Here is a 13,336-nt window from a genome sequence, read left to right as displayed (position 1 = left end):
AGCGCTCAGACAGTTTTGTGTCATGGGTCCTCCAAAGAGAAAGTATTATCTACTGCAGGAAGCCAAATCCTCTCTAGGATTTGCCCGACTGGATGGTGGATGGAGAATTGAACACATGGACACACGGTCATTATTTGTTCTCGCCAGCCAGAAACCTCCTGCCAAACGTGGCTTCCAGGAGAGATTGGTTTCTTTCCATTTAAATAGGAAGTAGTATCTTTTAGAATGAAGAAATGCACAAGTTTAAGAAGAGGGGAGTCATTTTTGGATACATATGTTTAACAGAAATGTATTGAGGGGCCACTGTGTGCAAGGCACTGTTCTGGATTTCTCTAGTCCTGGGGCTCAGCCGCAGGTCGGTTTCCAGGAACCACATGTGGGAAAAGTAGAATGACGCCCTTGCGCAGTTTTGTGTCCAGCCTGAGCAAGTGGAAGCATGCCATTAACATACTTACCCACTGGTAAGAATATTCTTCCAATTTCCAGAAAGTAAGTTAAGATGGAATCATAACAGGAAAAAAAAAAAAGACTGTTAAAAAAAAATTAGTACCAGAGTTGATTTAAAAATTGAATGATGGGAGTGCCTGGATGGTTCAGTCATTTAAGTGTCTGACTCTTGATTTCAACTCAGATCACAACCTTAGGGTCATGGGATCGAGCCCCACATCGACATCGAGCCCCGCATTGAGATCAAGCCCCACTTCAAGCTCTGCCCTGGGCGTGGAGCCTGCTTAAGATACTCTCTGTCCCTCTGCTCCTTCTCCTGCCTCCCTATCTCTTAAAAAAAAAACTGAATGATGAGAGGAGATTCTACTAGGCCCTAAGTGCCTCCTTCATTTGAAGGTCTGCACCTTGGCAATGTGTTCATTATTACTTCCCAGTGTGCAAAGCCAGAGTGCTCGTCTCGTCCAGCCCGCTGTGCTTCCAAGGCGGTGGTGGTGGGACAAGCATTCTGTCCACCCATATTTTCACACTTGAGAAAATGGAGGCTCAAAAGTATAGAGCCTTCTCACTTGTTTTGATATTTGATCATAAAAATGTTTCAATCGACAGAACGTACCTAAACCTTTTTGTATGTGTGTATACACACACACATGAACATGTGACATTATATGTCCAATAATGTGTATTATTGATGTAATAAACTTGAGCCCTGTAAAAGGGGGTCCTGGAACTTGGGAGATGGTCCAAAAGAAAAAAAAAAGGAAAAAGAAATCCAAGGAAATGCTGGAGGGAAGCAGGTTGCTCTGAGCTCTAGTAATTCTATGCAGTGGGGGGCAGTGAGCCAGAAACCTGAGGGGCAGGACAGGTGTGGGACTTCAAAAGAATAAACCCGGGGCACCTGGGTGGCTCAGTGGGTTAAAGCCTGTGCCTTCAGCTCAGGTCATGATCCCAGGGTCCTGGGATCAAGCCCCGAGTCGGGCTCTCTGCTCAGCAGGGAGCCTGCTTCCCCCTCTCTCTCTGCCTGCCTCTCTGCCTACTTGTGATCTCGGTCTGTCAAATAAATAAATAAAATCTAAAAAAAAAAAAAAAAGAATAAACCCAATAGGGAAAGAGGTAGAAGCAGGCTAGAACATGTCTGTTAATCCTCCCAAACATAAGTACCCCAATTTGTAATATTTTTTCATTTTCTTCCAAATAGCAGGGAAGCTGGAACAGAACCTTTGTTCCAATTTGCCGGGGAGTTTTGGCTGGTGTCTGCTCTCCCGTGGACAGCACGGAGCAGCGTGTGCTCTCCAAGTAGAGGGGGCAGGTGACTGGCAGGGTGGGGGATGGCAGGGCCGGTGCTCCAGAGGCCCCGAGTGGTAGACAGGAGGTCTGGGCTGGAGGGGCAGAAAGTGAAGCTGAAAGTCATCGGGAGGAGGAGAAGTGAGCGAGCATGGAGTAGGAAAAGCTGATAGCCGGAAGAACAGGAGATGTTGGTCAGAAAGGGGAGGTGTGTGCTCACAGCTTCAGAGGTACAGTAGATCTGAAGATGAACTTAACCACGGAGAGAGGAGCCACGAATCTGGGTGACTGAACGTGAATGAAGGTCATAAGTGAAGGGACCAGGGGAAGGCGGGGCTGGCATTGGTGGCTGTCATAGACTCAGGAAGATGGCAAGAGCCAAAGTAAGGTGAGGCTGACGTTCTAGAAGCCAGTGCCTCCCAGATAAACGTCGGTGTATTCTGGGAGTTGAAGACGGCCAGTGATTAGAAAGATTTCATGATCAGGGTGTTGGTTGGCCGTTCAGAGAGGAGGTGCTAGATGTGGGGGCGTTGGTACCGTGGCTCAAGCATCCCGGAGGGCACCATGCCTTGACTTCAGATGTGGAAGCATGTGTCGGAGGAGGGATCTCGGTGAGAAGGTGGACATTTGGGTCTCGGACACCAGGCTGCGTGCAGGAGACCTGGTGACTTCCCAGACTTGTGCCACTCAGAGACGGCTATCGCTTTAAATGTCAACCCATGAGGGGCACCTGGGTGGCTCAGTGGATTAAAGCCTCTGCCTTCGGCTCGGGTCATGATCCCAGGGTCCTGGGATCGAGCCCACATCGGGCTCTCTGCTCAGTGGGGAGCCTGCTTCCTCCTTTCTCTGCCTGCCTCTCTGCCTACTTGTGATCTCTGTCTGTCAAGTAAATAAAATCTTAAAAAAAAAAAAATGTCAACCCATGAGGTACTTTTCCTGGTAAGGGTTGAAGGCTCCACCACAGAAACTGAAAGGCCATATCCAGTGGGAAGGACAGTGGGACTGCAAGGCTTTTACTTGTAATGAAGATGGAAGCTGGATTTCAGAGACACACCGGGAGATAAGAGGCTGCGGAGCTCTGAGACATTTGAGCTGGAGGCAAAGATTAAGTAAACATTTATATGCCAAGCATCAACTCGGTGCTTGGGGAAGGGCAGATGTCTCTCTTGAGACCAATTTACCCACACGGAAGTTCATTTTTCTTTAGATTTACACGGGCAGCCTGGCTGCTCCAGCCCCTGGGGTTACAACTGAACAGGAAATAAGCTTCCGGGTCTCAATGGCTCTGTGAGGGGTGTGGCCCCCCCGCCCCCCCACCTCTTCACTCTTACTGAGTATAAACCAATCCATCAATCAATCAAAAAGGAGGAAGAAAAAGGTAGCTAGTGCAAGCGTTTGGGGTTCTTAAGCATTTGGGTGCTTTGACCATCATTTTTGTTTGTTTGTCTAAGTTTTTATTTCTCCTTCACTTTTTTTTTTATTTCTTTTCAGCGTAACAGTATTCATTGTTTTTGCACCACACCCAGTGCTCCATGCAATACGTGCCCTCCCCAATACCCACCACCTGGCTCCCCCAACCTCCCACCCCCCGCCCCTCCAAAACCCTCAGATTGTTTTTCGGAGTCCATAGTCTCTCATGGTTCACCTCCCCTTCCAATTTCCCTCAACTCCTTTCTCCTCTCCATCTCCCCATGTCCTCCATGTTATTTGTTATGCTCCACAAATAAGTGAAACCATATGATACTTGGCTCTCTCTGCTTGACTTATTTCACTCAGCATAATCTCTTCCAGTCCCGTCCATGTTGCTACAAAAGTTGGGTATTCGTCCTTTCTGATGGAGGCATAATACTCCATAGTGTATATGGACCACATCTTCCTTATCCATTCGTCCATTGAAGGGCATCTTGGTTCTTTCCTCAGTTTGGCGACCGTGGCCATTGAGTTTGGACTACTCAAGTATTCAAAATACCTTTCAAACAGTCTTAGTGGTGCATCACGTGGTGTTTGAGTGTTTCCCTTCCTTTCCCCAAATCAGGACCCAGCCATGTCTTTGGAGAATTTAAGAGAGAGGTCTTGGCTGGTAGTTACAGAGGTGCGTGTCATTGGCTCATGGATGGTAATTCCAAGTGCGGAATGGTCCCTCCAAGAGATTACAGAGGGAGAAGAGGAGAGAGTGGAGCCAATATTATTTATAGGGTGGAGGAAGAATGAGGAGCCTTCAAAAAGGGTAGATAGTGTAGGATGTCATGGAATCCAGGAGAAAGGAATAGGGAACAACTGGAGACGGGTGGGTCTCACACCCGAGTGTGTACTGGAATCACCTGGAAGCTGGTTAAAACATAGATCGCTATTCCCCAAAGTGTCCAGTTCACTAGATCTGGGTTAAGGCCTGAAAACCTGCATTTCTAGCAAGCTCCCAGTGCTGCTGCTGCTGCTGCTGGAGGTTAGCTGACCACGCTGTGAGAACCCCACCGTAGGTGCACCCGGGAGACTGAAGGGCATCCACAAGCTTTGGTCACTAGTGTTGGCCCTGGCACTCCCAGTCCAGGAGTTTCTATACAGTGGTTGGTAGCCAGAGCCAGAGCTGGCGCGAATTGAACAGAGAATGGGCAGGTGGCCAAGCTTATGTAGACTTGGCTTGTGAGAAACTTGGCTATGGAAAAAAGATGAAAAGTGGGGGCTTGTAGATGGATGCAGTGATGAGCGAGGGTGTGTGTGTGTGTGTGTGTGTGTGTGTGTGTGTGTGTGTGTGTGACCATCCTTTACAGATATTCATCAAGTACCTATATTTCTGGCCGGGCCTTCTTCTAGGGGGTAGTTAACTGTGGTAACCAGGCTAGGCATGGCTCCTGCCCACCCATTGCTTTGGAGCTGGCACAGCAGGACGGACAGCCCATGCCTCTACTTCCCTACCTGGTGACTTTGGGCAAGGTGCGCACCTCTCCGCCTCTCGGTTTCCAGTGGTAGAATGAGGCCCGCCTTGCCCAGGTGTGCAAATTTAAGCAAGCTGCTGCACTTCAGGCCCCTGACTCTCTGCCTGGCATTTGAGAGGCACCCACCAAATCCGTGTGTGCTTCTCTTCCTCCCTTGAGATGCTCCCTGGGTGACCTCGGTGGGAGAGGGCCTTCCACGTGGTGACAGGCAGGTCATGTGCTATAGCCCTGAGGGAGGGAGGAAGCATGGACACTCTCAGACAGCACCCCAAGAGGTCTCTAGGGTATGGAAGCATGAGCAACCTCCCCCAGAAGCAGCTAGAGATTCAGAGGAAGTCAGGACTCAGGGAAGGCCATGACGGAGGGAGGGGGAGATAATTTATGGACCAGAGGACTCCCATAGGGCACAGGGGATAAGACCTTTCACACTGTAGGGACCTCTGCAGTCTTTGCGGACCTCATTTCATGTGTATGTCTACCCTTCTCTCTTCCTTCCACCCACCCCTAAAATGACTTTTCTTTCTTGCTGTGAGAACCAACAGCAACGATGGGATTTTAGCCCCAGCCCAGAGGCCTTGGGCCTTGACGCACACTGATGGTTCTGCCAGTGATGGTCCAGATCAGGCAAGGGACCAGTGGGAGACCGAATGCCTCACACGGGCCCAGTACTGGTTGGGTCATACAATGCTTTCTTCCATGGGCTATTTCTTTGAACACATTCCCTCCAGCGGCACCTCACAAACTTTTCTGAGTTGGGTGAAGATGAGTTCCCCCTCTTCTTGGCATCTTTAAAGCCCCTTGCCCCTCTGAGATGCCCAGCTGTGGGTTTGCAGATGAAAGCTGCTAGGTCCTCCTCCTTTTGCCTTTGGGGAGTTGTGGGTTTGTGCTCTGGATGGGCTCAGGAGAGAGGCCTGTTCCCACACACACTTGCAAAGTCTGCACAGAGCACAGAAATTTGGAGGCGAATTAAGTGGGCAATGTCCCATCACCTTCCACGTCTTCACCACCTATAAATAGCTAAGCTTGTTTGTACGCATCCAAACAAGGATGCAGTGCAAAGGGAGAGCTGCCAGCAAAACCGCTCTGGTTCCAGTCGAAAGTGCTGGTGATTCCTGGGACGTCTTTGGCCGCCAGGTGGGTATGTAGGGACCCGCAGATATCAGCAGCACCTTTGGACCCTTATTTCTCAGAAAGCGGAGGGCGACTCCTCCTGCCCTCCCTCTGATGACTGAACGAAACTGGGCTTACCGCTGTTACAATTTTGTCCTTTCCCAACAGAAGGATTCTACCTCCCCGGGGCAGTAACATCCCAGGGCGGAACTCTCCTAAAGGACTGGCTTCACATCTGCTACCTTTACAGATGGGTAGAGTCCTCTTACAGTTGCTTATTGGAGATAGGAGAGAATCTCTAGAAGCATAAAGCATGTGTATGCAGATGCGCATTTGTTTATTGCCATCCCAAGTGTGGTGGGCGAAGATCGGACCGGATGTCAAGAAGCACCCATCTGGTTTCAGCTCTGCCACTAATTAGCTGTGTGGCCTCGGGTACCTAACTGCTGTCCTTGGAGCAAAGACCCTTGTCTGTAGTAAAATAGGGGCTTGATCTGGGCAACACATACCCAGTTTTAGCGTTCAGAGCCTAAGTGTGCGATGTCACGAGCAGGCGGGCAGGGAGCGATCACTTCCTTTGGCCTCACTTCCTTGGTGCACATTTGGACCAGGACGAGGGGGGTACACAGTCAAGTGGGGTAGTTTCACATTAGAAGGGGGGATAAAACAAGGCTGTGTAGTTGGAACAAGAAAGAAGACAGCGTAACTCACGTCATTTCTCTATGATCTTTACATTGACATCTGCCACCACCCAAATGTGTTGACACCTCCCGAGTGGGATGAAAGCTGGAAACAAAGCAGGACTTACAGGGTGCGCCTCGGTTTCCTGAGCATGAGGACAGGCCATTTCTGTTTCCTCTCCTTTCCTTTCCTTCTCAGCTTTTTCTTTGCCCTATAACAATTTTTAAGCAGTTAGAGCCCAAACATTTACATCAAGGTAATAGATCCTTCCGAGAGTGGGCAGGAGGTCTGCCAGAAAGAGTCCTCACCTGGACTCGAGATTTTCCTTCAGTGGGGATCTGCGGATTCCCTCTTTTCCCCTTCAGCCCCACTCACCTCCAAAAGGGTCTTGGGTCTCTCGGGTGTGGCATTTGATGCCTGCTGTTAGTCCTGCCGTCTGTTTATTTATTTGCTGATTTGCTTGCCTCGGCTTCCTGCGTGCTTCAACACCTTTTCCAGACCACATGTCTTGGCTTAACTGTCCCAACTTGGGCTAAATTGGGCCATGCCACTGGCCGAGCTCATGTTCTCCAGGGATGCCCATGGCGCGTCTTCCACATTTCCAACTGTACACGCCCTGTCTCCTGTCTTGGGTCTGAGCAGCCGGAGTGGGCACCTGTGGGCTGGTTGAGTGTGTGATTCTTGTTTATTAGGAATCCTTTTTTAACTTGGGGAGCAAAGGCGATTTACCCAGCTGGCAGTGAGCTGCATTGACACAGGCTGCCCAGCCTTCTCGATGACTCACCATCCCCATGACCAGAGACTGAGGGAAGCAGCTTTGAGAAGTGGTCAAGAGCATGGGCTCTGGAGTCAAAGTGAATAGGTTCAAATCTAGGCCCTACTTTAGTGACCTTTTGTTAGCTAGTGACTTCATGTCACTGAGCCTCCGTTTCCTGATCTGTGTAATGAAAATAAAGGGCATCACAGGTGGGGATCTTCGGGAAGCAGGCCCCGAGGCAGCATTTCGTATGCCAGCTCTGTTTAGGGTTTAGTGCCCATGGAAGGGAGCAGGGAGCAGCGTTGGGCCGAGGGAGAAGTCAAGTTGTGATAACGGCTCACCGAGGCCCTGGCCGACTCCACAGGGAGGGGCTGACATGGCCTGTCCCAGTCGTCCTGTGTTGGGCTGATCTGGCCAAGATTTTTATACTGTGGAGTGTGGGCTGCCCTAGAAAGGACATGCCTTGGCCGAGGAGGCTCTCTGTAACTGAGGTGGTCCCTGGAGAGGACAACAGCACCCCCAGCGGCAGGGGCAACCAGCCCTTTACCAAAGGGGGTTCTGGGCGGTGTGGCTCCGTGTCCACCATGCAGAGCAGATACTCAAAGGGACGGATGTGAAAATTGAATAACGGACAAAAGGAGTTTATCCTGGTGCCTGGCTCAGGATAGGCATTCAGTAGGCAGTAGCTGCGGCTCTTACTTCTGCGTGATTGTGGGTTCCACTTACTCCTGCCAGTGTCCTTGAGCTAGTCCCCCCGTCGTCTGCAGTTCAGGTTCCCTGTCCAGTAGAGCAAGGAGACCTCGCGCTGGTTGCCTGTTCAAGTCCGGCGTTTCAAGGGTCCATAACCAAAACTGCTGAGAAAAATACAAGACGATAGCATTGTTTTGATTTAAAGATCAGAAAGGAGTAAGGGCAATCTTGTTCTGGTATCTTTGGCTATATGGGGATATGCCTGCTTTCTTTTATTTTCTCTTTTTATTCAACAGCTGACGGCATAGAAACTCACCATACATAAACCCTCTCAGGAGCTAGTAAATTCCAAAAGGATCAGATTTTTCTTTTCTCATTGAATTTAGTAACATCCTTTTTGCCAAAATGGTACCCATGTGTTGGGCAGACTGGAGGAGAGCAGAGACCAACCATCGAGGGCTGCAGCCTCATTGGGTGTCAGCTACTCCAAGCGTGTGCTTTGGAGAATTTAAGAAATTCTGGTATTTTTCAGAACTCAAATTCATTAGCATTATTGTAAGAGTCTATAAATACAGTGAAAAGCATTTACAAATAGACATTGTAAAATGCTTCCACACCCACAGTCTGAACACTGTCAAAACACCAGCTGCAGCTTCCTTACTTGGAAGGATCAGAACCTTTTTTAAACGACACCTACTGTGTTTTCAAAATAGGCTTGCTTCTGGCCCTGGATAGAGGATAATTTCAGCCGAAAGCCTGTGTCTGGCTCTTGACATGTGGGATCAGGGCTCAGAAAGATGGGGGGATCCTCAGTTCCTTCTTGTCAGAATGCCCCTGGATATTTATTTAGCATCTGGGGACAGGTCGCTTGGCGATGGTACTTCCTCTTTCCTCAGGTGGTCCCTCAAGGCTTGGGCCTCTTGGTCTAGGATTTGGAACTCCACACACCCTCACCTGGTTCCCAGGTGAGCTCCAGGTGTGGGCCCAGGTGATCACAGGGGCACCTGTGGTCGGGGAGGTTCTTTAAGGAGGGTTTGTAGGCAAGGGCCAGACCATCTCTTGTCTTGGCAATCAGTTGTCCTTGGCAATACCATTGGGGAGAAAGGAGAGGGAACATAAGCTGCCTGAATTGTATGAGTCTCTGTTGTTAAAAGTGAACTTTAGGGGCGCCTGGGTGGCTCAGTGGGTTAAAGCCTCTGCCTTCAGCTCAGGTCATGATCTCAGGGTCCTGGGATCGAGCCCCACATCGGGCTCTCTGCTCAGCAGGGAGCCTGCTTCCTGCCTGCCTCTCTGCCTACTTGTGATCTCTCTCTGTGTCAAATAAATAAATAAACAAAAATATATAAAAAATAAAAAAAATTTTAAAAAGTGAACTTTAATGAAGGAAAAATTTTACCTATAGTCTTTTTTTTTTAAGATTTTATTCATTTATTTGACAGACAGTGGTCACAAGTAGGCAGAGAAGCAGGCACAGAGAGAGACGGGGGAGGAAGCAGGCTCCCCGCTGAGCAGAGAGCCCGATGCGGGGCTCGATCCCAGGACCCCGAGATCATGACCTGAGCCGAAGGCCGAGGCTTAACCCACTGAGCCACCCAGGCGCCCCATTTACCTATAGTCTTATCCCAGAGATAACTACTGATAACATTTTGGACTGTTTCTTTCCCATCTTTTTCCCTACGTGTGATTTGATTTGTTTTTCATTGGTTTTACATAGTGAGGATCATACTGAATATCCTCCAGCTTTTGGGGGGTGGGGGGAGTTGCATCTGTTGTAACACATACCTGATGCATTCCCCTTTGAGGACAAAGGCAAATGCTTATGAATTCCACAGGTGTTTTTGAGCCTCTGTCGTGTGCCAGGGGCTGAGCTGGGTACTAGCAGTCAGCCATCACACTGGAAGAGTCACCATAAATATTCTTCCAGTCTTAGAAAGAAATAATGATCCTTCTTCCTAATACCTAAGCAGGGCTTGTGGGTGTATGTACATAGAGAGTAGGTCACTTTTAATTTGTCTCTGTCCTTTGCCACTGTCACACCAGCCTTTGTCCTTCCTGTCATGTGTTTCTAAATATCATTTTCATGGCTATATAAAAGTCCATCAAATATAGGTTATTCACCTGTTGCCCTCTTTATGAAAGATTCTAGTTTCAGTTTTTCTTTATTACAAATAGCACCGTGGTAAACATTCTGATCTCCAAAACCCATTTGGTCATTTCAGACAATTTCTTTAGCATAGCCTCCCAGAACTGGGCCAAAGCAGATGCCCATTTTAAATGCTATTGATATACACCCTATTCTTAGAAATTACTTCTCTTTACCCTGAGCCATTCCCCCAAAGGCTCTGTGGTAACTTTCCAAAATGCATCTATAAGAATAAAATAGTTGAGAGTGACAATAAGGGGGCAAATAAAGGTAGAAAAGTAATACAGCCTAGGATACGATGAGCACAGTAATGAGCAGTCAGATTCTCTACAGTCTATTCAAGATAGGCTCACAATTGACTGGAAGCTTCTAGCTGTCAAATCAAAGAGGGAAGTGGCGGCTCCAAGATTCATAGTTACCAAAATGAACAAATAAACCACATGTTCAGAAGCAGCTGAGCTGAGCTGTCCTCAGATACAGATCATTAACTGCTACATAAAGTTCCTTCTCTCACCAACACGCCCTCAGATTCTGTCCCCAGCCATCCCGCCAGGGCGTCACCTCAAACCAACTTTCCTCTTGGCAAAAAAAAAAAAAAAAAAAAAAGCCCAGTGGAATTCACTGGACTTTTGTTGCCTAAGTGACCTTTCTCCCTGGACAGAACACGTGTTCTCATAGGTTTTGGTCCTTGGTATGTTCCCAAAAGGACAGGACTGTCTGGCTCTGGGTATAATTTGAGTTGTGTTAGTTTGGAGAATGACAGCACCAAAGCATTCCAGCTCTGTAGTTAGAAAATAATAAGATCAGGAGTCCTCAAGTAGTTTTCAAAATGAAAATGCTTTCCTACTAATAATGGTGCATTTCCCAAAACATTTCATTCAGAAGGTTACCTTCTAATTAGTAGCCACTGGGGCCCTGCCAATAAAATGTTTTAAAATAAATTTCCTCAGTCTCACCACTCCTATTGGCTTGAGGGTCTGTCCGAAGGAGTGTGCCTTGTGGGACCTGACCTTTGGTGGCCGGGGGATGGAGTCTGCTCCCTCCCCCAGTCTGCTACAGTATCCTGGCCTGGGGGGCCCCACAGCCTCAGGAGGTGGGGCTAAGGTGGGAAACAAATGCTCTGCTCTAAAGCTTAAGCTGCTTCCCCCTTCCAAGCGCAGTGGTCCATGCTCTCCTTGAACTTGTACTTCAGCCGAGCTCTGAAAAGCCCAGGAAGTCTCCCAATACCCACCCACAGTTTTAGAGCTGTGTTTTCTCTCGGTGGAGGTCAAGCCATTCGGCCCAGCCCTGTTGGTCCGGAGTTCTTACTTTAAGACTTTTACTTTTAAAGACTCACAGGTCAGTCTTGTTTGTTTGGGGACTGACGGGGGCTTACCTCCCTCCACTGGGTCTTCTCCACCATCACAAGGATATGCGAGTCACACTGAATGCTATGACCACCGCCCCTTCTTGACTGAAGAGACACAGGGGTTGACCCTATCAAGTCCATCCCTTGTCCCCTGGTTTATAGGTCTCTTTCCTCAGCTGTCCTTCCCTCCCTCATTACCTCCAAGACAAACAGAACCTTCTAGTACTCAGCCCAGCAGTCTGACCTTTGCCTGCCTTTCTGCTCTTACTGCTCTCCGGGGACCTCAGGCTTCAGCCCAGGGAACCCTGGCCGCACTGGGCACTCCCACCTCCCCTGGGGTCCTTGCTTAATCATGCCTTTTACTGATATATCCTTTCTCCCTTTCCCGCCAAGGCCCAGATGCAAGGCCACCTCCACTGTGTGCCCCTGACCACACCACACAGATCCCCCGCACTGACCCAGTCCTTTCGTCCCCTACGACTTCAGTGTGCATTTCCCTTGTCCAGCCTGTGCCGTGTGGGCCTGTGTGTGTGTCTGTCTGTTTCTCCCATGGAGACCGTGAGCCCCTCCAGAGTAGGAACCACCTGGCACGGCCCTCTCCATATGCGCTGCATGGTGGGTATTTGACAGGCGAGCCTTGAGTAACTCTGCTACTCATTGTGTGGTTTGGCTTCCAGCCATGGTGACTGCCCAGAGCCACGAGATGGCCTATTTCTGTTGCTTTCCCAGAACAACTCCTTGGCTTCTCCCTCTCATTTTATGGGTGAGGATCTCTTCCTCTTTCACAACCATCACAGACCACAGATAATCTCGTTCGGGTCTAGAGATCTCGAAAGGGTCTAGAGATCTGCCCTTTCGAAGGAATTTGGAGGCACCTTCTATTTCCGCACGAGTGGACTGTTTCTCTCCTCTTCTCAGAGGCCTGCTCCCACCTCTCAGGGCTGTTCCTTGCCCAGATACAGAGGGAAGTCACTCGTGTCCTGACGGGCATGGGGGCACCTACCCAAGAGCCGTCTAATTTTACAGGCCTGGGCCCCAGTGCCAGCTTTCAGGCTGCCAGACCTTAAACTCAGCCCCTTGTGCCTGTCAACACCCCAGCTGATGCCTCCGACTCAGGCCAGAAAACCTTTTTCTCAAGGTTAAAAGTAGCCGACCTTTGACAAGCAGCATTGGCTAAATTCCTTGCTCCTTAAAAGGGAGTCTCTGGTTATCATTTGCTGGTGCTTATTTGGCCATGGGGCGGGAGCAGGCCCCGCGTCGTACCCTGTGTACCAGCGGGAGGGTTAGTGGCTGAAGGTGTATTGCTGAACAGTCATTATTAAAATAGCCCTCTCTGAAAATGTGTGCTGGAGAGGTGGGCATCCAGTCTGTTGGCCGGTCTGACCGAGGCCCATGCGGTTGGATAGGTCATTGGCTCCCACTGGCTCCCTCCCAGGCAACAGTGCCACCTGCCCCATGCACAGCACACTCCTTAACGTGTGTGCAGCGAGAAAGCTGACACAATGACAAGGACACACACCAATTATTAAATGCCTGGACTTGTGTTTTTAATGTAGGGGTGACGGTCCAAAGATTGACTTGGTGGGCGGTTCGATTTCTGGCATCCTGGACAAGGATCTCTCGGATCGCAGCAATGACATCGGTGAGTAAGGCGAGCGTTCTGGCTTCTCTTCACAAAATTTTCACAGAACTGCAGCGTTTGGGTTGCCCCTTCGAGCAGCCTGGTGAGAACGAACGCAGCCATTTAAAGGGAAGGCTAACAGCCCACCATCGGTGTTAGAAGTCGTGGTTTTGTAAAGGGGATATGATGGTGATTGCCACATTAAAACAGAATGCCTGGAATTTTTACTCTCCCTGACCTTCGGAGAACAGTCTAAAGAAAACAGGTGATGAATAAGCCTTTTGTAAAAGTGGGCATTAACACTTATATTCATATTTTCCAGTGA

The 13,336-nt window shown here is 49.2% G+C and overlaps 1 protein-coding gene across 4 annotated transcripts in view; it reads left to right on the top strand.

Annotated features, from left to right (window-relative positions):
- Positions 1-13,336, top strand: part of SH3KBP1 (SH3 domain containing kinase binding protein 1) — a 338,393-nt gene that overhangs the window by 294,295 nt on the left and 30,762 nt on the right. For 2 of the 4 annotated variants that reach the window (XM_080831325.1, XM_080831326.1), the window contains one exon: positions 12,947-13,032. In XM_080831325.1, coding sequence (XP_080687451.1) covers positions 12,947-13,032 — 86 coding nt within the window. Of the gene's footprint in view, positions 1-12,675; positions 12,745-12,823; positions 13,033-13,336 lie in introns of those variants that run through there. The other 2 variants (XM_080831328.1, XM_080831327.1) reach the window with 2 other exon arrangements.

The sequence above is a fragment of the Martes martes genome (assembly GCF_963455335.1).
Source record: "Martes martes genome assembly, chromosome: X".
NCBI classification, from domain to species: domain Eukaryota; kingdom Metazoa; phylum Chordata; class Mammalia; order Carnivora; family Mustelidae; genus Martes; species Martes martes.
Note: the sequence above shows the minus strand (reverse complement) of the source record. Positions and strands in the feature narration are given on the sequence as shown.